The sequence below is a fragment of the Podarcis erhardii genome (genome assembly GCF_964252035.2).
Source record: "Podarcis erhardii genome assembly, chromosome: 1".
Taxonomy (NCBI): Eukaryota; Metazoa; Chordata; class Lepidosauria; order Squamata; family Lacertidae; genus Podarcis; species Podarcis erhardii.
The window spans coordinates 86,896,614-86,919,360 of record NC_138497.1 but is presented as its reverse complement, the minus strand read 5'-3'; the positions used below and the strand labels follow the sequence as shown (position 1 = coordinate 86,919,360).

The 22,747-nt window shown below is 46.8% G+C and overlaps 2 protein-coding genes across 5 annotated transcripts in view; both read right to left on the bottom strand.

Moving 5' to 3' along the window:
• The window catches only part of ABCB6 (ATP binding cassette subfamily B member 6 (LAN blood group)), a 28,038-nt gene extending 26,547 nt beyond the window's left edge, over nucleotides 1-1,491 (bottom strand). The window contains exon 1 of one of the 2 annotated variants that reach the window (XM_081839761.1): nucleotides 1,333-1,491. Coding sequence is in view for 1 of the 2 variants with exons in the window: in XM_081839760.1 (XP_081695886.1) it covers nucleotides 1,139-1,152 (14 nt within the window). In the remaining variant the exon portion in view is untranslated. Of the gene's footprint in view, nucleotides 1-1,138; nucleotides 1,168-1,332 lie in introns of those variants that run through there. The other variant, XM_081839760.1, reaches the window with a different exon arrangement.
• Nucleotides 1,492-4,036: 2,545 nt separating this feature from the next.
• On the bottom strand, nucleotides 4,037-22,625 carry ATG9A (autophagy related 9A). 3 transcript variants are annotated; one of them, XM_081839788.1, is made up of 16 exons: nucleotides 22,487-22,625; nucleotides 21,512-21,618; nucleotides 18,288-18,430; nucleotides 17,763-17,806; nucleotides 17,256-17,320; nucleotides 16,774-16,935; nucleotides 16,089-16,230; nucleotides 13,888-14,636; nucleotides 12,363-12,516; nucleotides 11,908-12,087; nucleotides 11,445-11,690; nucleotides 10,241-10,455; nucleotides 9,555-9,672; nucleotides 8,854-9,079; nucleotides 7,802-7,944; nucleotides 4,037-6,760 (listed from the first exon to the last, which is right to left on the bottom strand). In XM_081839788.1, the coding sequence occupies exons 3-16, from the start codon at nucleotides 18,388-18,390 to the stop codon at nucleotides 6,755-6,757; spliced, it is 2,553 nt and encodes an 850-aa protein (XP_081695914.1). In that variant the 5' UTR covers nucleotides 18,391-18,430; nucleotides 21,512-21,618; nucleotides 22,487-22,625; the 3' UTR covers nucleotides 4,037-6,754. The 3 variants fall into 3 exon arrangements, with proteins under 3 accessions (XP_081695914.1, XP_081695912.1, XP_081695913.1); XM_081839786.1 differs by lacking the exon at nucleotides 4,037-6,760 and having other exon boundaries at nucleotides 7,772-7,944; XM_081839787.1 differs by lacking the exons at nucleotides 4,037-6,760; nucleotides 22,487-22,625 and adding an exon at nucleotides 22,177-22,373 and having other exon boundaries at nucleotides 7,772-7,944.
• Nucleotides 22,626-22,747: the final 122 nt, after the last annotated feature.

Genomic DNA, 22,747 nt, shown 5'->3' with positions numbered 1-22,747 from the left:
GGTCCTAGTCCAACACACTGCTTTGCCACACTGGCTTTATATTTCAACGCTGTCTGCAAATATGTTATATATAATATATGCAAACCCATAGGCATATGATGTTCTCACAGGCTTAAATTCAAGTGCAGAAGTAAACATACCACAGGGTGCTACACACACACACACACACACACACACACACACACACTATGCAGGCATGAGAGCAGTCACCAATCTTGGACATTTTTTTTAATCCTTCTTGCTCAATATGCCACCCCACCAAAAGAGGCAGGGCGAGACACTTTGTAGGGAAATGCAAAAGAAACCACACAGTATCTGGGGCAGAGATCTCACCTTGTTGTTCACCCCTTGTTTAAGGAATTGCTTAGCACAAGGCATCAAGAACTGCCACACTTAAAATCAGAGTGACAGCTGCGTGGGGAGGAGCTGTATCTTGGTAATTTTTCTTTTCAGAATAGTGGATAGATTTTGCTCATATTTAGGGCCTATCTGTTTACTCATGTTTAGGTCAGGTAGGATTTTTTTCACAATTTTAGATTTTCCAGTAGCCATGGGGAAGGTTGCCCCCCACTCCTCTTTTCCTTCTAACATGGCTTGCTTTCCTAAGTCTTCTGCAGCAATTTTTGTGCAGATACTTTCTGTGGTGCAGATGTTCTGTGCTTATGGCACAGTGCTCTGGAATATTTGGGATAATCTGCCATCAGCTGGCAAGTAGATAGCCTTCCTTTATGGGAAGGGTTTACATATGTCAAGGGCGTATGTCAAGGGCTGCTTTGGGGAAAGAGGGATCTATTTCAGGCAGTAGGTGGGTTCATCCCCTTTCCCTCTCCTGCAATCCCAACGCCCCCTTCCCCTTGTCACCCACATGAAACTGGGGGCAGGGTCACGTGTGGCACTAGTGCTGTGGGTTGCCACAAAGACATTTGGCCCCTCACAAGTCTATTCTAGGATGGCAGTTCTGTAGATGTTGATAGACTCTTCTGATGAAATTGATCCTTTAAAAACAGAACAAAACCTCTAAGTCTGCTGTGTGCGTACAATAGCGTGATCCCAGATCATTGAGTTTCACAGGTCAACTATGGTAGCAAGTATGCACATTAACCGGGGAATTAACCCCATTGAGCCCAGTGGGGCTTACTTCTGAGAACACATGCACTGTGTGACTCCTTGTTGCCACTCTCCATAACCTTTTGCACCTTACTGCTTTCTCCACGATTTGAGTTCCATTAATGTTTAACCTCCTCTGAACCCAACCCATATGACTTTGGTAGCTGAGACTTCGATAAAATAAACAAATTAAACATATTTGCATCAATTTGCTGGCTGGCATACCGTAATTTACAGTGCTGGTGCTACTAGAATGGATGCAATGCACTGAAGTTTTTGCTCAGCTATCTTCCCTCTGCCCCACAGCTTTTAATACACAAATAAACCCTGAGCTACTTTCCCAAATGCTAGAAACTTGTCTTCTTTTTTTAAGGGCCACTGATAAGCCTTTTCCTCCATGAATATCCTCAGCGGATATTTCTGATGCCTTCCTCCACACCTCTCCGTGGGTTTTAATTCGTTCTTTCTGATGCACGATATCAAAATAGCACATCATCACCGTGTTGTTATGACTACACTCCGCGCCCTCGAGTGGTGCTTTGGATTCCTGCCCTCCCCGGGTCCAGCTGCTGTGTGTTCCCACTTTCCAAGCGGTGAACTTTCCCAGGCAGAAGCCGCCAGCTTCCTGATTCAAGGGCACCCCGGGGAGCACAGCGAGGAGGAGACGGTGCTGAGCACCCACCCTCGTTGCCTACGCCTGTTACCCCACGCACTTTGGGCAACAGGCCTGGCTGCTTGGCAGTGGGCTCGGGCATAGGAGGAGGAGGTGGAGGAGATCAAGCCATGGGGCTGTGTTACCCCCGCCCCCTGCCGCCTCTCTGGGCTGCCAGCCGGCGAGGACGCAGCAAAGGGGGGGCCGCCGCCGCCCGCTTCCCCTCCATCCCACCCGTCTGCCCCCTTCTCCCACCAACGTCTACTTGCCTGCTCGGGTCTCGTCAGTCCAGCCCACCCACTCACTCTCCCCACCGCCCGCTTGGCTCGGCCAATGTGCAGCGGCGCGTCCGCAGCCGAGCTTCGGGAGCCGCGGCAGGCCCGATCGGCGCACCCGGGGTCCTAGCGCCGCCTTTCCCCAACCCTGTTAGGCAGGTTCCGTCTGGGTCCTAGCGCCCGCGCGTTCCAACACAAGCGCTCAAGCTCCGGGCCGTTGCCCTTATTTATTTCCCGCCGAGCCAAGAGCGCACGACGCGGGTTGCGAAGGTGGGACGATCGGGCAGGTGCTGCCCTCAAATTTATCATGGGCCAGCGCTTCACCCCGACCCCGCTCCTCCGCATTTGTACCTCCGCAGTCTAAAACAAGGATACCGAACTGGAATGAGTCAGCACAATCCTAAGCCTGTGTGTACACATCGCAAACGAGCGTGCGTCGGAGTGTGGTTTTGAATGCGGGTTCAGTTTGCTAACGCTGCTGTGAAAGGTGCGGCGGCGGCGGCAAAACAAAACAAACAAACAAAAAAAAAAAACCCAGCCTCGGGGGCAAGTGTGCGAACTTGAGTCTATCACTTTTTCTCTGCCTCACAAGGTTGTTGTGAGGATATCAGGCAGAGCTGCCTTAGAGAAGGATGGGGGCACCGCTGTGACTATAACTGTCGCATTCCATTCAAAGCTTAATTGAGCCAAGGCTCATAATGTCTCTGCTCTGAAATATCTAAGACGTGAAAGGAACAGAGTGCACGTGAGAGCCTTAGGAGTGCCTTTTGCCGCTGTCACTACCCAGTATGTATCCATCATTATGAATTTCATCTTGGACAAGTTAACTACTGTACCTGAGTTTTATGAAACCAGTAATTTTAAGCTGTCAGCTGCAGAGTGGTGCTCTGGCACCAGTATACAGTAGGATATAAATGTTGTAATAAATAAATAAGCAAACCCAATTGTGTCAGTAACTTTCACTGAAATAGTTAAATTATTATTATTATTATTATTTAAATTTGAATATTCATAGTATTGGGTTATACCTCTTTTTAGATCCTGATGCAACCCTGATACAAGGATTTCCTAGGACTATTTTTAAGCAGTAAAAATGACTAGTTTGTTTTGTTTTAATTTGCTAGTTATGTATTAAAATCAGCTTGTCTTACAGTTCCATTGTGTCTTAATAATGACACAAAGTATATGTACTCCCCCACACAGCTCTTTCCTTATATTGGCAGGCCTTCTTGTGGCTTGCCTCAGAAAAGACAGTCTAATCCTTCAGATTAAGGATGGAGATGGGGATAAGGGAGGTTGTCTAGGTCAAGAGCATCGCCACAGGTCATGGCCACAATTCTTAAACATTTAGCATAGATGCCCTCTGATCCTCCCTGTCCTCACGTCCTGACTTTTTTAAAAAAATTGAAATAGATTTTAAAATTGCATTCACACACAAAATCAGTATTGCTACATATGAGTTCTTAGCAGTATTTGGCTATAGAATTATAAACCCAAAAAGTACCAGAATGTATTTTGCACGCACCTTTAATGTACCCAAACTGGTGCTATGTTCCCTATAAAAAAAATAACAACAGCTCCTAAGCACATGGTAAATGCTAAATATATTTTTGTTCCTAGACGTGACACACTCATTTCTCAGCATTCAGTGGGGCCAGAAAATATGTGCCGCTTTGGATATTATAGCAGTCTAGGGCTTTTTTTCTGAGGGAACTTGTTGAAACGCAGTTCTGGCACCTCTCAGGTGGGCGCCATTGCCATTCTAAGAGAACACGAGTGTTCATGATGAGCTGCAATATCTCTTTTGAAAAATAGCACTGTAGCAGTGCATGTATCAATATGTACAAAAATCCAGTAGATAGTAACTACCCCAGTAGTGCTACAAGCATTGTGATGATGGCCAACTATCCTGTGATCCCCCTGGATTCATCTTGTAGGTAGCAGACCTACAAGATCCTACCAGACACAATGAAAGACAATTCCACAGGCACGGCCACAGCCATCAAAGAATGGAACACCCCTCTTTATTCAGTAGATACAGTACTGTACAGGATGTCAGACATAAGCTCTGTTTTACAAACCACTTGCAGTGCTCCACATAACTCACAGGCCAGCCTCTAGTGTCACAAACAAAACAGGAGGCCACAGGTGGCTGTACCATGCACAAAAAGATGGGGGCAAAATCAAGACAAGCATAATACATGACAGCTAGAATTCCCACCCACCCCATGTTTTAGCTGAGAACTCTCCCTTTATTCACTCCCTTTATTCATTTCCACTAGGATGCAGCAGGCTCATCTCTGCCAATGGGGCTGCTCTGCAGCTGATCGCTGTAGTGCAGGGACTGTGGCCCTGTAGTTTTCCAGATGCTGTTGGACTCCAAATCCCATCAGCTCCAGCCACCATGCTCCATGGTCAGGGATAATAGGAGTTGTAATATAGTAAAGTTTCACAAACTACAGGTTCCCCATCCCAACAGTACATAACCAGCACTGATCAAAGTTGCAATCTATGAAGCTATTCTTTCTACACTCCAGGGGATGTGTATTTTGCAGGAAAGACATCAAATTAATATTTTACCATCAGTTGTTTTGAATTCCTTAAAATGCACCAGTAATCTGAAGAACGGGGGGAAATCCCAGCACCAGCCATACATCTAAACTACTGACAGCTTGAAGCTGCTGCTCACCAACTTTCCTTTTAGCATGTACCCCACAACACCAATGAGCACCCTTTTGTTAAACTAGGTTAGGGAGTGGGGAAGTACAGTATACTTTTTGGGCATAATCTCCCTTCTAGAGCAGGTGAACTACCAGCTGTAATCAATTCATTGCTGAGTGCAAATAATCTCTTCAATTCTGAAAGAGGGCAAAGAAGAAAAGAAATCCCAAGAGTCCTGGCTCCCAAAACCTACAATGTCAGTTCCAAGGCCATATAGGGATCTCCATGCAACCCGGCCTGTGCCCACAGAGAGGAAGGATGCATATTTTATCTGTGACAGTAATGGCAAGCTGCTTTTCCTATGTACAACAGGAGCTTTGACAAACAGCTAATGGAGGTTGCAGTAGCCACTGTAAAAAAAATAAAATAAAAATGGACCCACAGAGAAGACAAAGGAGTCAAAACCACAGGGTTAACCAAGACATATTGGGACCTGTAGCTCTGATGAGAGCGCTAGCATTACCCTAAGCAATGATTGGCTGGATTGTACCACACCCTCTTGGGTTGCAATGTTTTCACTGGGCAGTCCGGAAAGTATTCTTCGTGATGTTTGCTATGCAAACCATAAAAGTAGTTTGCTGTTGTGCTAAGACCACATAGCCCATAAGAATTAGAGGACGACAGTGGAGCTGATGGCATGGTGTTCTTTAGTAATAAAGTGGGGGAACCAGTAGAACCAGCAGAACTTCTGTAGACTGTTCAAGAGAACGCCTTGTCTAGCCAGGAGAGAGGTTCAGCCCTTTCAACAAGAACCTGAAGCCCACCCCAGTTCTTAAGATTGTGACAGGTAATATATTTGGCATATAGGAACTCTTCTCTTTCTGGCACTTCCACAAGATCTGGATGTTTGCCATTAAGGCATCCGTAGAAAAGAGACATCACAAGGAGGACAGCACTAGCTTGGAGAAGAACCCAAACATTTGTGCCCCCAGGAAGTGTATGGGGAATCTGGGAAATATTTAACTAGAATGATGGGGGCGGGGGCAGACAAGTGTCGCCTTCCTCCACCCATCCCTCATACCCACAAGTACAGCACCTGGGGCAGAGTTTCATACTTGATTCTAAATCCTAGCAGGATGAACAAGGTGAGAGCAAAGTGCATCCTCAGAATGGAGCCATCGGTCTGGAGCTGGGTGCCATTTGGTAAGTTTGAAGGAGACTTTGGTCATTTCAGATATTGCCTCAAGCAAAACCTGGTACGGGCTGTGAAGCAATACCCTGCGAAGCCTGTGCTTTGATACTGCAAGATGCGAAATAAACGTGGCCCCAAACAGTAGAATCATTTGTGCCTACAGGAAGACAAAATCCTGCGGCATGAGTGGTGATGGCACTGCAAGAGTGCCTCTTTTGGCTTGGCTTCAAAGTTTGTGAGTGAATGGTAAAGCAGAGAGGAAGATACGCACCCTTCTTGTGTGTGAAAAGCTTCTATCCAAGTCAGGCTCTGCCACTAGAGGAAGCCTGTGCCCCATTCCCATTACAAAAATAATCTCTTGCAGCCCTTCTTTTCCTGAGTCCAAATCTATCGCCTGATTGCATCTTTAATTACACGCTGTAGTCTGGACAGTGTTACAGCTCTTCCTTGCCTCTGAACGGGGGTCCACACAGCAGGTCCTCCTCCTGCTACAGGACATTTCAGGCAGGGGCAAGCATGGATGCTGCTAGTCTCCTGCACTGTAGTGTGCTCCGTGGCGTTCTGTGCAAGTCTCGGATGGTTCTCCAACATGGACGACATGGATGCAGACACGGACAAATATATGTAATCACACACACATCCAGCCTATGCCCAGCTAGCGTGCCACCGGCATGATGCATGTCTAGATAAGAGTTCTGCCCACGATGAAGGCACTGCTGTCTTCACACCTTCTTTACTCTGGCACTGACGTCCACTGACATGGAGACTTGAGCCAACCGATACTTTATAGGGCAGGGTAACCCAATGTCCCACCAGCTGAGGCGGGCCCACGATGTGGAGCCCACACAGGATCTTCAGCCTTCACAGCTACACCTGAAGGGATTGGGAAGGCAAAGGAAGTTAGTTGGGAAGGGGGATAGTGAGGAGAAAGACTGGGTCAAAGCAAAGCTCTGAATACTCCAGATTTTGTGCCAAACAAAGATCCCGCATCCTGAAACTTTCAGTATTTATTTTTAAGCACGTTGTAGGCCATTTAGCAATATCAGCTGACTACATGCAAAGGAGAATAAGGATCCTCCACCTCTAAAAGCCATATGGAAGAGAACATTTTGACAGCTACAGCTGATGGAGGGGAAGAAATGCTGCATATACTGTAATTCCCCTTTCCAAGGTAGAAAATGCCCCCAGCCTTCTTTTGTGTGTGCCTAGCACACTGAAGCTAGAGATCTTTCACAGAATGCCTGCCATTGCTCTCTGTCCCTCCATAGCTTACTCCAGGCTTCCTCAACCTCGGCCCTCCAGATGTTTTGAGACTACAATTCCCATCATCCCTGACCACTGGTCCTGCTAGCTAGGGATCATGGGAGCTGTAGGCCAAAAACATCTGGAGGGCCAAGGTTGAGGAAGCCTGGCTTACTCTCTCAACTTCTCATATTACTCTCTTCCCTCTTAATAATAATAATAATAATTTATTATTTATACCCCGCCCATCTGGCTGAGTTTCCCCAGCCACTCTGGGCGGCTTCCAATCGAGTGTTAAAAACAATACAGCATTAAATATTACCCTGAGATGACACTTGGCGGGGGGGGAGTCTACCCAAACATGGCTTTCTTTCTTTAATTTATAAATTAAAATTTCTCCCTTCAACCAAGGAACATGGGGCAGTTTACAGGATAGCCTTGCCTGATTTATTTGGTCTGCTTTGTGTATGAGTTCCTGAAAGCCCAACTAGTTTGTATCAGTAGAGCCTTCCCAAACACAAAATCAAATTATTTTTGTACTAACTAGTCTTTGGCCAGGTAGCTCCTGGTGATGATAGTGCAGTAATACATATAGCTGCATTAAGAGACTGCAGATTCCTCTGGTTTTGTGACACAGCCATTGCCAGTGCCCAAGTATCAATCAGGCTGTACCTTGTGTATCTGAGGTGGCAACTCATCTTCCAAGCTCTCCTCTGGCACAGGCTCTGGGTGCCGAGCAGTCTGGCCATCTTCAGCCCACCCCCCAAGTGGCAGCCGAGCGAAGTGTGATGGGGCTCTGTGCACCATGCCAGGGTCTGTGGGAAAACAAAGAGGAAAAGATAACCACCGGATGGGGTAGCCAAAGTTAAATTTTGCTGCAAAATCTGTTTGGGGCTTCCAGTCTGCTCTGTTCCCCATTACCAGCCACCCAACACAGATACAGTAGCTGGGAAGCAGTGGCGTAAGTGGAAATATAATATCTTGCAAGTATTCTTGGTCTTTTTGTTCCCACCTGCTCCTCTAAACAAGTCCATTAAGCAACACCCTACCCTGCCAGCTTTGGCTATGCCCCTTGTTGAAAGACGTAAGTATATTGATAGCTTTGTGACCAGAACAACGAAGAGTCTTGTGGCACATTAAAGACTAATAAATTTATTATGAACCATAGTCTACTCCATCTGATGAGGTATGAATATGTCATAAATTAGTCTTTAAGGTAGCACATGCTTTCATGGACTGACATGGTTACCCTTCTGGAAAATCATAACCAAAGAAAATTGAGCCTTCTGGAAATCAAAACTAAAGAAAATGAGAGCCCAAATCACAGAGAAAATGGTGCCTTCTGAAACGGCAGCAATGAAAGCAAAATGGATTTTTGAACTTCCCAAACTCATAATGCCACTCTTGTAGCACTGCTAGCCAGTGCTCCAAACCTGCTGATCAGCAAGGAGTGAAGGGACTGAGGTTGGCCTTGAGGCAATCTGAGAGTGTAGGCAGCACAGGTAAAAGCTTGCCTCTTACATATGATGCACTGGCCATGTCATCAAAAGGGTTCACCAAAACTGCCAAGCAGCATGTCAGACTGATATCTAATCTTTTTCTCTCGTTGCCCTGTAGTTAACAAGAAATGCCAGCATGTGTATGTGCAGGGTTTGGCAGGAAATAAAGCCTTTTCTGGCTAAGGAATATGGAAGCACTTTGAGTTTGGCGTTCCTGAAACATACCTGAGACACCTCCATATCGACGCTGGAAGCCGGCTTGCAGAGCAGCTGTCTCATCACCAGCCTGGCGAGGTGAGGCGAAAGGATAGCTGGCTGAACGGGGAATGGCACTGCTTGGGGTGCCCTGATGAGCATCGGGCTCCTCCTGGGCGCTTTCACCACTCTCATCACTCTCTCGCCGGTGCCACAAGTGCCGCTCAGGCTCCAACTGGGCATGCTGCTTGTGTAACTGAGAATGGCAGGGGGTATTAATGGGCAGCCAACTAGAACCCTATGGTAACATTGACATGTGTCCCAAGTAAGCCCAGTTTGGGACCTGATACAATCCAAGTATCACAGGCCTCCACATAAATATCACATTTACAGCCTAAATTTCACATGCTTCTACACAGGTCTATGCAAGTCGTCACCTGCATCCATGCAAGTGTCACTCACATCCTGCAAGCCTATATACTCTCCACTCATGTTCAGTTATGCACAAATTGTCATAAATCATGGCCCAGTGAAGGGGGCATTTGCTACCAGCCTGATTTCTGTATAATGAAGGGCCTTTCTCTTAGGTTAGGAGCTATATCACAGTACCGAGGCTTATTCGATCCTCCTTTGCTGTACTCATTCAGGTACACATGTCTCAAGATGCAGGTCTACACATAACCTTCAGGGCCCATTGCAAAGGCCTGCATGATTCTTGATGCTCAGCTCACCTCATGCATGTAGAGTGCATGCAGACTCATCTCAGTAGAGGCATATTCTGAAAGGATCAGGCTCTGAAGCTGGCCCTCCCAGGCACTACTGCCAGAACTAGCTGTCCTGGCATCAACCCTGCAAGCCAGAAGGGAGAGAAGAGTCAAGTCAAGATGTGTTAGAAAGAGTGATTTGGAGTCCAGAAGGCACCTTCTTGCCACTCCACACCCCAATAGTATGATTGCAGCAGTTTTCCCCCCTCTGAGCCTAGAAAGGGTGACATCAACCATACCACCGCTGTAGCCTGCTAACTAAAAGTGAATGTTTAGAACACACAGCAATCTTTGGGGAGCCTTGCAGAACTGGATAGCTTTATGCTGTCCCTCATAACCTCAGCTCCAAACACAAGGAAACCCCAAGCCATGGGTGGGGAGCTTGTGACCAGTCTTTGCCACTGGCCATGCTAGTTAGCACTGATGGGAACTGGGAGTCCAACAGGAGAGAGGTAATAAAAGGCATAAAAAGCTCTTGCTGCTGCTTCAAAGGCACATCTAGGAGGCTGCCTCCTGCTCTAACACACAGTAATGTATAGCTGTGCTGGGAAAAGCCTCATGAAATAGTCCTCAGAGCACTCTGGGTAAAGTGCTGGTGAGGTGCTCAATTCTTGGCTTTTTCCTCTAGCCCCTTACAACATGCAGCTTCTTACCCTGAGCCTGCCATTGTGCCAGGACCCCGATGTTGGGAACCTTCTGTGTGGGAATTCCTGTGGGCCGCCTGCGTTGACTGAAGAGGAGAGAAAGAACGCAGGGCAGATGCCACCTCAGACACAGCCGAGAGATGCCGCGAGGCCTGCCCATCACGGACTGCCTGGTAGCCCAGGACTGAGGAGCCTGCAATCACATTGGCAATCAGGCTGTGTGGCTGCAGGGAGAGAACAGAGGAGGGAGGTGTGACCCAGGCAGGAAGATCCAAGGTCTGCCCCATCTATCTACATTTGACACTTCACCACCACAACTGAACTTTGCAAACCACCCTGTGATTCTTGGGTGAAGGGCTGTCTAGAAATTATATACTGTAATAAAAATAAATAACTTCACCTCTGCCTTTGCAGTGTGGATCCTGAATTCTCTCCACATTTTGGAAAATTAGCCCACCCATCTCCAGCCCCCAGCAATTCAAATGCTTTCTAAATGGTGACACTTGGAAGAGAAGATGCTACAGGTGTTGGGGGACTTTCTTATAGGAAAGACAAGTGATTCAGTGAGAAGGGGATTGTTAATCACATTCAGAGATCCTAAACACAAAAGGACCTTAGGTTTTTGATTGCAGTTAGATAAGTGAAATTGAAACAATGTAACCACAAGACACCAAGGAGAGATGGTGCTTATTTATGTCTGACTTTATTTATATTTGAGTGCTATTTGTGCATCTTATTGAATAATATTGATTCCAATATCAATTCATATCAACAGGAATCTCATTGATTCATCACAATTCCATTTTGCAACCTGAGAGTCTTCCGTAAGCTTAAGACTTTCACAATAAAAATATACAGAAAGAAAAGCAATAATATATCCTAGGAAAAGGAATTGGGAAATAAAGGAGTGGGGAGAGAGGATGGGTAACGTGGAGACTCTGAAGGTGCCAACTTTTAGGGGAGTATGACTAACTTTTGCTGAAGAGATAACAGGAGACAGAAGTAGCATGCTTGCAAGAGGAAGGTAGTCTAATTAGGTCACAATGAGACAGTGGCAGCCATACTGCCATGGCACTCAAATGACTCCACAGAGCCCAGAAGCCCACATAGAAACATTATCCCCATCCCACCAAAAAGAAACAGTTCACTCCAAATCTCTCCCTATGATAAACCAGGATTATGTCCTGTTCTACCACACACTAGTTCCCAGTACCTCTGATTCTGACTGCAAGGACTGAATGGAGGTGAAGAGGGCATTGTCAGGCAGGACAGCCTGCTGGGCCAGAGCCAGGCTGCTGTCGCGGTGCACACGTTCCTTAAGCAAGCCGATGAAAGCCGTGCTCTCCCGAGGAGGTTGCCAGTGTGGGTTGGTGATAGCAAAGTGCATGAGGGACAGCTCCGTCTTGCCATCCTCGGCTTGTTGGTAAACTGAAGCCTCCGTCTTCCCGGCTGACATCCACTGCAAAACAAGAGAGGGACAGGGTGTTTTGTGCACACCATGCAGCTGCCTCAATGGGACTAGGAGCAGCCAGCAGACACAAGGGCACTGCAGACCTGACCTGCGAGCAGCACCACAGCTGCCTACTGGGGCAGGACAGGGGCACTGCAGGGTGTTTGTGACCCAGGACAAGGCAAGGCATGTCGGGTCCATGATGCTGCCCCTCACTGGGACCTACCGCAGGGTGTCCATGCCACCGCACATCCATCTGGGCAAAGGAGCAGGTATCTCCCACGCCCACCACCTCCACAGTGAAGTTGCGGAAGAAATCAATTATCTCTAGAGCTTTGGGCCTCAGACAGAAGATGAGGATCAAGGGAGTCACAATGGGGCTGAGCAGCTCTTCCAGGATGAACACCTTAAGTAAAGGAGACAAAGGCATTAAGTTCAACAACTGCACGGGTGTCTATCACTTGTGAAACCACAGCACAGCCTCAAGACATGACTGCAGGCACTGGGGAGAATAACTGGGGGAAATACCAGTGATTCTTTCCTCCCACATGCCCTGGGGTCAGAGAACCTCCCCCATTTTGGGGGGAACTCTACGGACAATACATGCTTGGATCTAGTCAGGGTTTAGGCAAAGGGCAGTTCTTATATGATTTCCTCCCACCCTACCCTGCCCCACCTCACCGCCTTGTACTGGAAGAGCTGGGAGAACTCATCTCGGGTTTCATAGCGGTGGGCGTTGCCCTGCCAGTGGTCAGGCATGTAGTGGATGTGCGCCAGAATCACCCGAAGCAACTGCTCTGGGCAGAAGACCAGGTGCTGGTCTGGGATGAAGGATCTGCAAGACAGATGGGACAGGTGTCAAGGAGAGCTACATTCCTTCATAAAAGCAAGCAGACAGGCACCTTATGTTCTAGGGGCCCCCAGCCCCATGTTCCCTCTTCATGGAAAGATGAACACAGAGGAGTGTAGTGAGATAAACTATTTATGGGTCAGATATAGCAGGTTCAGCTTTAACAAACTGGTTCACTGTGGAGGAAGATGATAATTTCACACATTTATGTACTTATTTATATCCTTATTTGAAGTACAGACCTGTTCAGACTGCCTTTGATACAAGGGTAATAAAATGTGTGATGCCTGTTTGCCTCTAAAGCAACCTTGCAACAATTCCTCACAGACTCAGTGATCAGCCAAATCCCTAGATTCTGGATTTCTTAGACTCCTATTCAACATTAAGTCAGTGGCAGGTTACATCAATCTAAAATGTCAGAAGCTGATCAACTATCAATTACAACATAGGAAGTATCAGGTTGATTTTTACTGCACATCAATATACAGCACAGCTAACTCTGTTTAACCAGCAGCTATACCTGCTATACCACCCTCACCGTTGTTTCATCTCTCAGATATTAAGCTGAGCTGATGTTTCCAACTCCTTTTTCTCCTTTTCTGTCCGCTTACCCTAGTTTGTGACTCACCCCAGAGTATTACCTTCAAGCAGTGCCTGACATATTCTTCATGGACAGATAGAAGCTCTGTCCTTGCTTGATCCAGGCAAAAACTGAAAGGTAAGTCTTTCAGCCCATCGCTGCTTGCAGCCATCTCTCTCTCAAACACAGAGAGAAAGCATGTCCGTCTCTCTCAAGATACACAGAGAGAACAAAAGGTACAGTCTCCTCCCAGACTCCTCCCAGCTTCTAAAGCTGACGTCAGAAAGTGACGCACACCTCAGAACACTTAACCAGTTAAGTTCTGAACTCTCACAAGTCTAAGGTTGCACTATTCTAGAAAAACCAGGCTTTGCCTCGAACCATCCCAGGGGCCCTCTCATTGCAGATGTCACAGTTTAAACAACTCCAAGGCACCACCATCACTGAGATCACTAAACCAGGGAAGCAACCAGTTTTGCAGAGCTGAAAGACGTGGGTTGTTAAGCTTAATCAATTTCCTCAAGTGTCCTAGCTATCATTGCCACAGAAGGAAAAGGCAGCACAGGCAATTCATCTCCCAGTAACTTCCTCAGTGGGAGACCCAGCAGAAAAACTTTTGTAGCTTAATGCAATTTTTGGTCAGCAGAATGCTTTTAATTTCCACCTGTCAATTCTCTGATTGGGTGCTCCTCATAATAATGGCAACCACCCCGTTGATGCCAAGACTCAGAGATCAAAAACAAAAACCCTTCTGTTCGCAGCCAATCTCAACTCACCTGCAGACAGTGACAGCCACACCCAGGATGGTGACTGTGGTGAGGACATGCTCCACAGCAAGCACGTCTTCATCATAAATTGTGAGGGCAATGAGGACAGCGAGGATGGAGCCAGCAAAGAAGGCCACATTCTTAGCCACGACAGTGAACAGAGGTGAAATGAAGCAGTTCATGTACTTGGAGGCTGGCTTGTAGCCCTTGCTGAGGCGCGAGTGCAACTCGTGGTCCAGCTCATTGAAGTGCCGCAGGTAGCAGCGGCCATAGAGGGACCAGCAACGAGCCCCCAAGCTTCCTGGCTCTCGCTTCAGAATCTCTGTGTAGCTGAAGAAGGCGTAGAGGATCTGCCAGATGAGGATGAGCGGACAGAGCAGAAAATTAGCAATGCCAATCCAGAGGATGCGGGTACCCAGCTTTTCAGCCAGCTCCAGGCGGTTGCTGCCTCGCTTGTACTCAGCCTTGAGACTCCACTCATTCTCAAAGAGTGAGCCAGGGCCCCAGAAGAAGATGAGCTCAAAGTTGTACTTGAGGCCACGCGTATAGAAGATTGTATCGCCCAGTAGGGGAAGGTGGAAGCGCATAGGCAATAGCGACTTGTTCACCATGGCCACCATGTAGTTCTTGAAACGCAGGATGCGGTGGTAGATGTCCAGTTCTGTCAGCTCCTTCTTATGGATGCAGATCTGGTGTTCCTTCTGGATTTGGACAATCCGTGCCTGCACCTCCTGCCATGTGTAGTAGGGCAAATTGGACTGCAGGCAAAGAGAGGGATGGTGAGGTTAGTGCTGTGACAAGGCTAATCCTCTTGATGGGGATACACTCCCTTCTGAAGGAGCAGGTACACAACTTGGGGATAATTCAGGATCCATTGGTGTCTCTTGAGGCTCAGGTGGCCTCAGTGGCATGGAGTGCTTTCCATCAGCTTTGGCTGGTGGCCCAGCTGTGACCCCAACTGGACAGGGATAGCCTAACTTCTCTTGTCTATGCTCTGACAACCTCTAGGTTAGATTACTGCAATGCACATGGGACTGTCTCTGAGACATTTCGGAAACTTCAGCTGTTGCGGGATTCAGTGGCCAGGTTGCTCAACAAGGCAGGACAGTTTGAGCATGTAACACCAATCTTGGCCTGACTGTACTGCTTGCCAATTAGTTTCTGGGCCCAATTATGACATATAAAGCCTCAAACATCTCAGGACCGCAACACCTCAAGGACCATCTCTTCCCATATGAACTAACCTGGACCCTGCAGTCAGCATCTAAAGAGCTTCTCATGTCCCCCCTCCACAAGGGGTCCAGAGGGTAGCAACATGAAGATGAGCCTTTTCTTTGGTGGCTCCCCATTTGTGGAATGCTCTCCACAGAGTGGTTCACCTGGAGCCATCATTATATATCTTTATGTGCCAGGCAAAAACTTTCCTTCATATCCAGGCCTTTGGCCTTTAACTATCTGTGGCCTTTTAGAAGTGGGTAGGTTTTTCTCCCCCCACCCCACAATGGTTTTGATGTATCTAGGGATGGGGTTTTTTTGTCCATTTGGTTGTTTGTTTGTTGCTTTGAGTTGTCTTGGGAAAGATAAAGTGACTAACAAATTTAACAAACAAAAACTTTCCCCACTCCTGAAAAAGGGGAAGGGAATTGGTTATGCAGAGACTCAACTTCTAACACTCTTGGGCAAGGACCAAATAACAAACACTGGCAAACCAGACAATGACAGCTGCAGAACATACTAGCCCTGCCACTCAACCAAGCAAGTCAGAGTGAGCAACCATGGGATTAGCAGCAGACCAGAAAGATCAGCAGCAGTGTACAACTCTGGAGGAAGGTCAATAAGGGACAGAGGAAGATTCAGGAGTGGAAGATTTTTCCCTTAAAGGAGAAGAAGCAATAGGTATTATCTGCAGGCCTCTCACTGCTTTGAAAAGAACATGAGACACTAAGAACTGAATTGCAGGATCAACCCAAATGTTATTCTGGGTCAAACCAAAACTCATGTTGGTCCAGCATTCATTCTCCAGTAACAGTCAGTCAAATGCTCCTGGGAAGGTTGCAAACAAAAAAATGGGGGCAGGATATGGCAGTACTGATTTGCTTGTAATCAGGTAATCAGAACTATATTGCTAAGGTGTCAACATTCCCTATCAATAGCACAGTGTGTAGATTTGTGCATGCATGTCTAACAGTTCCCAGAGCACAGCAGCTTACCATGGGAATCTTGAGAGCATTGATGTAAAAAGAGTGGATTTCCCAATAGCAGCAAATGTTGTAGATGAATTTAATCAGCCGATGGATCCAGAAGACCCCCGCAATCACCAGGATAGAGATGAGAAAGCCATTGGCCTGGATCCTATGAGAAAGATGGATTCACCGAAAGGAAGAAGCAGCCACCTCCCTTCTGGTGGTTACAGTTCTTTCCAAAGCATGTGCCAACCCTTCCTTCTCAGATTGCTAGAATTCAGGCACTTCAGGTGGGTGCAAGGCTATGCAGTGCTGAGATGCATTAAACTGTACTAATGGGCAACTGGGCTGGAAAATCTGAGAGAAGAAGGGTACAGCTACAAATGTGAACTCAAAGCTTTCTCTCACAGTTAATCCACAAGGGGCCAAAGATTGTCTAGTATATTAAAAGTCCAGCTGGCTCGTCAGGGGCCCGACTTTATCAATGACATTAGGTTAACACTGGAGACCCCAGAATCGGCAGTAAACATCTGAAAGCAGTTTTGACAGCAACGCTCACCTTGCAAGAACTACATTTCCGAGCCTACAGCTATGATTGAGTGTGACTTAAAATGCAAAGTAGGCATCCAGGAGGCCTCTTGGATTTTAGACCCAACCAAGATGGGCTAGGATGTGGTCAAATTTAGGAAAGGATAGCCCTTGCTAACTTTACCTGGCACTGCACTCATTGGGAGGCAGGAAGGCATCTGGCAGGGTCACCTTGACAGGGTCACTGGAATGCTGGCTGTGATTCACCAGCTTGTTAGCAAACAGGATATCGTAGTCAACACAGCTGACAAGGAATGTGGTGAAGGCCACAACAAAGATGAACTGCCTGTGAGAAGAGAAGATGTGTCACACTAGGAGACACTCAGCCTTCCCTTCCCCGCTCCCATCTTCAAATTATCTGGGCCAGCAAAAGGCGCCAGCTGTCTAAATCCTTCATACCAGAGACATCTTGCATAAAGAGAATCAGGAGTAGGATTTGTTTTCCTATCAACCTGAATGACAGGGAATTGGGGCCAGGGAAGGATCACTAGCTCCAGCAGGAAACCAGAACTCTTTTTTTCATCTCTGACAAGGTGCCCATGGAAATACAATGAATGTCCACTTCCAATCCTGTTTTACGGGAAGAGACATGGAGTTCATACTCACATTAATTCAAAGATCTCACTGATGAGCATACAGGTGAAGCCATTCTTCTGGTGCAGGTTATAGACGTGAGGGGTACAGTCAAAGAGAATTGCTCAGAATATTGGTTGCAGTACCCTTAGTTTCACCAGAGACTAGTCTCCCATTAGCAGGAAGCATCTCCTTTTCCAGTTCAACCTGCCATGCTATTAAGTCACGATCAGCCACCATCAGGAGGAAAGAGTCAGAAACTTTCTGCCGTAAAGAATTTCATTTGAGGGGGTGATTGCAAATCTCCTTGTATTGTTTTTGTTGCTGTCTGGCCTGTAAACCTGTATGGGTTCCAGAGGCTGGTTCTTTATTATGCTATCCTTTCTTCCTAAACTGATACTGAAAGGTCCTTTGCCTCTTGGAGTGTTTAATGGGCCACAAGGAACCTTGTAAAGGGTTCCCAGCTCTGCCGCAACCGAGCCCCCACCCCCAATCCCGACAGCTGGGATACAACTATCCCTGCCCTTCAGGTAAGGATATACGAGAGAAAAAGAGGTCCAGATTCTCAATGTGGTGCCAGGGAGCTGCAAGACAGACAAAGTGAAAAAAGAATCCTAAAATTCAACACAGCAAAAAGAAGCCAGAGGGAGAGGGAGCTGCAACACAGCATCCCATGGCCCCATCCAAGCCCAATAGTTTAAGAACAAAAGTTCAAAGCTGAACCCTAAACACACTTTCTAGAAAGAAAGCGTTGCTCAATTTTGTGGGAACTTACTAAGAACGTAAGACCAAAGGCCCGTCTAGTCCCACAATGGCCAGTCACATGCCTCTGGGAAATCCACAAGCAATACAATAATGCAACTGCCTTCTCCTCCTACTGCTGCTTCCCAGGAACAGGCATGATTGAAAACATGCTGCACAGCAAATGCAGTTTCCCCAGAAACAGAGCCAGAATCCCACAATTCCACTTCCTGTTCAGATTAGTCTTTCACCAGTCCCAGGCACCATCAGCACTGATTTGTGGGGTGCCTGGCCCCAAGGCTGGCTGCTCAAAGCTGTACTCACATTTGCTGCCCTCGGCAACATGAACCATCAGGTCTTCTTCTCCTGGGGGAGAATCATTGTAGGAGGCCTCCAGCCGCTGATACTCTGTATCAAAGTGAGCCATGTTGTCACTGAGCTGGGCCTCATCCAACGTCACACAGGCTCTGAGGGGGGAAAAGACAGGGTAAAAAAAGTAGCATTTAAGACATAACTAGAAGGCATCAGTTGGGTTGGGAGCCTCATTTCATTTTAGTTTTACCCTTAAAAGGAACTGGAAGCTTTTGGTTTGGACCAAATAGCAGAGGGCAAGGAAGGAAAAGAGTGGAAAGAGGAAAGCAGCAGGAGACAAAAGCAGCACAAATTAAGAAGTAGGAAATAATTATTGGTGGTGAGAGCATTGCAGGAAACACTGCCTGATCATGAAACATCCTGTCCAAACCTATTCTGGATTTTGAGACTTTGCTTTACATCATATTTACAAATTGTTGTCTGCAACAAAGTTGTTGTTGTTGTTGTTGTTAAAATACATTTAATTTCATTTTCATGAACAGGCAGAGCAGGGACTTGATACATACCATTGCAAGTATATCAATCTCTCCCCCCACACAAGGGAAAGCACAATGTTTTAACTAAAGGAAGCCTACCTAGCTGGGGTTTACAAGAACTCTCTGCAGCTTCACTTTCATTTAGCCTACTGTTCTAGCTTTCTTTCTATACCAGAAGTAAAAAATACATAATAATGAAAAAAGAGAAATAAAAAAACTTTATCTAGTCTAGTATCCTGTACCCACAGTGCCACAATCACATGCTCTTGTGTATCTGAGAACCTGTGTATGCATGCATTCACATGCATATTTTCAAAACAGATTCATAGTACAGCACAACATATATGCAAACTCAAAGATGCATTTTAAAGCCAATATTCTCACACATTCAAACTTCTAGTCTAGAGAAAAGCAAGAGTTCCTATGCTACAAGGTGTAAAATTAAGTGGTGGAGCTATGTGACCCTGGGAAGATAGAGAGAATTTGCCAAAGGTGATCTACTGAGGCTCAGCCGAGATAAAGACCAGGACCAAGACCATAACTAGGGCCAGGAATTCTATGCCCTAGTGACTTCAGCTCTTTGGGGAACCAAACTTCATGCTACTGGGTGACAGAACCCTTATCAGGCTACTTGATCTGGCACCCAGCACTGCGTTAAAGGTGTACCTTGAGAGTGACATGGAGTTGCATGGACAGTTGTTGGAGGGGTGACTGAAAGACACAGACTGATGCTCACACTACCCTAAAGTAAGGTCTGGAGATCTCTAGTCTGGTACATACAAGGAAGGGGTCCAGTGATATAATGAGGAGGATTTTAGTGACATCTAGGTGGAGTGAAAGGCAATTATCAGTGGGAGAATCTACCCTTCTGGGAGGTGTGTGTGTACGTGAGGGAGTGTAATCAAGAGAGATTCTCTCTCCTGTCTCAAGGGATCAAGAAAAGGATCTAAGTTTTTGAGGTATGCATTCAGTGACCTTTTCATTGCCACTGTCTTTTAGTCTCATCATCATTGCAACTCAGCATTTTCAGTTATTTAATAATTAAGGTTCCTGCCACACAACAACTTGCTAGAGAGGGTCAGAAAAAGTAGGCAAATGGGGTGATTACTCAGGGTTGTTCTGCTGCTGCTGTTCCCCCTACAACTGATATTTTGTGGCCTGCTGCCTCTGATCCAGGTGGTAGTATATAGACATTGTGAAAAGTAGCCTTATCCCCATGAATTTGTCAAATCCTTTTTTAAAGCTCTCTAAGTTTATGGCTTCCATTACATCCTATGGTAACAAATTTCAATTTTGCAGGTGTGTGAAGTACTTCCCTTTATCAGTCCTCAATCTCCCACCTCATTGAATGGCCTCAGACTCCAGCACTATGACAGAGCAAGAGGAAAGTTCTCTCTATCCACTTGCTTCACATCATGTATAATTTTATTTCCCTCTGACATGCTCCCCCTTTACTCACTTTTTTTTAAAACTAAAAAAGTTACTCAATATTTTGGTTTACCTTTTCCACACTTTCCAGCTCTACAGTATCCTATTATGGGATGTGACACGTAATTGGCACGTAATTTTCCCTTTTCACATCTGTCACACACACTTTGAATAATATTTTTTATTGTTGATCTTAATATTTTTAGCTATATGCGCCTCAAAACTTACTTTCTTTTTTGAATTTGTTTTGCAAGCACGTGTTCCATTTTGTTCTCCTTAATTGAGCAAGACCTCCCATTTTGTGAAAGGAAGGAAGAAGCCTTATTGCCTCTAACAGCTTTCTTGCTTCTATTACACTAGCATCTTCCCTGACTTGCAGTATACATTCGAGCTATGCTTCTATTCTTGTGATTCTGAATAACACCAATATGTTTTGGAGAGATTTGACCCTCTAGTCTTTCCCTTTCAACTTGACTTTCAACCAATCATTTCATTTTTGAGATTTCATTTTTTGAAGTCATATGTGACTGTGGACATCCTTAGCCATTCTCTACTCTGCTTACATATATGTTGAATTTGATAACTCTTTGGTTACTGTTTCCAACTAGTTGAACAACACTTAAATATTACACAAAGTACTGGCACCACTTACAAGTAAGTTCAGGATCGCGTCTCAGATAAGTTCCATGACCAAATGTTCTACAGCACAATCATTTAGGATATTTAGAAATTTTAACTGTCTGTCATGACTAGAACATGGGCGGACTACAATCACGTGTGACTTCTCTATTTTTTTTCCAACTAGCGATCCAACGTATCCATTCTTGCCTTAGTAGATAAGACATGTATTGTTGGATAAGACCAGTTAGCCTACTCCCACATTTTTGGCAAGAATTCTACCAACCAGCAGTCCAACCAGAAATCAGTGATTCACCCATAGACTACTACAAAGTTTCAACCCACACTTGGATTAAAGGATCCTTGGGATACTGTAACAGCATGTCAAATGATTTTTCTTCATTCAGAGCATGTACATATATTCTTGCCACTTTTGCAAATAAAAACAACCACACCCATTTTAAATATTTCTCCTTATTTACCCTGTACTTTGACTCATGTAGATGCAGTGCCTACAGCTACAGGAAGGGCACACCCATCTTACTTGGTGTAAGCTACTACAATTCAGACAGACAAAAACAAATGGCAAAATAAATCCCTCTTGAAGCAACACCTATGCACATGGCACACACACACACAGACCGAGAGACTCACCTGCTCCATCTACCCCTAGTGCTGCAGGAACCCCCTGCTTGTGCTGTGCTCTGGGCATCTGACTGGCATCTCTAGCCTTGGATCCCCAATGTGCTTTTCCCCCCCGCCTGAAAAGAAAAAAGGCAGGATGTACACTGGAGATGGAGACTTTCAAGGGGCATGTGGCCGTTCGGGTGGCAGGATGACTCTTGGAGGCTGCTGGTTCCACTCAGGGCTGGATTTAGGTTTGCTGAGGCCCTAAGCTACTGAAGGTAATGGGGCCCTTTATATGTCCAGCTGTCAGCAACAAATTGTTCCTGTTTTTTGTGTTGAATATATGCTATATGGTAATTTATGGACCTAACAGGTCCCTACGCAACACAACACAAAACACTGTTGCTGTATGTGGGTTTTATTTGTTTTCATCTTATATTTTGGTGTTTTTTCCTTTTAAATTTTTTGGGGGCCCCAAAATTTATAGGTAAATCCGGCACTGGTTCCACTCAACACTCTCCAACCCGAAACAGGAACAGCTTCAGGCCCCTTTTGTGGGGTTGATTGGCGAAGAAGGGGCTGGTTCTGCTCCCCCGGCGCCCGCGAATCAAAGGAGAGGGGATCCAGGGAGAGGCGGCCTGCTCCGCCAGGTGAGGAAGGGCCCCCTTTGGGTTGCACCTTAACCCTCTCACCCCCTGGGATGGGCTGAGCCGGAGGGGAGCCAGCCCACTCGCCGGATGCCTCCTGCCGAGTTGGAAAGGCAGCGCTGCCAGGCACAGCGGAGAGAGGGACGGGGGGGGGTCTTTTCCTTGGGCGGCCCCAGGCAGCTCCTCCGAGGCTGTTTTGTTTTGGCTGAGCCGGGCCGGGAGGGGCCTTCCTCGGAGGTTGTTTACTTGGGAAGCGGGAGGGAGGCGGCGCGGCGGGGATTCCAAGGCGAGGCCCACGTCCCCGTCCTCCCCCCCCGCCCGCCATCCCTTTCCCGGCGGCGGCTGCGCGGCTCACCTCCAGGACAGTCGCCCCTAGTGACCGGACCCGGGGCTCAGCCTCCTCCGCCGCCGCGACTTCCCAGGCTCTGTCTGTCACTCACTTTCTCTCTCTCTCTCTCTCTCCCCGCCCCACTCGCCTCCTCCCTTGTCCCGACCGGCGGGCGCTTTCCGCTGCCAATGGGAGGCCGGGAAAGGACGAGGAGGTGGGATCGGGGAGGGCCAATGGGAAAGCTGCGGTGGGGGGAGGAAGAGGAGGAGGCGGGGCGGGGAAAGGATT

Coding starts and splice junctions, on each gene's coding strand:
- ATG9A (XM_081839786.1), bottom strand. CDS start 18,390: ATGGCTCACTTTGATACAGAGTATCAGCGGCTGGAGGCCTCCTACAAT. Junction 17,321..17,762: donor TGGACCTCTTTTTCTCTCGT/ATATCCTTACCT, acceptor TGTACCCCTCAC/GTCTATAACCTGCACCAGAA. Junction 16,936..17,255: donor AGTGAGATCTTTGAATTAAT/GTGAGTATGAAC, acceptor CTCTTCTCACAG/GCAGTTCATCTTTGTTGTGG.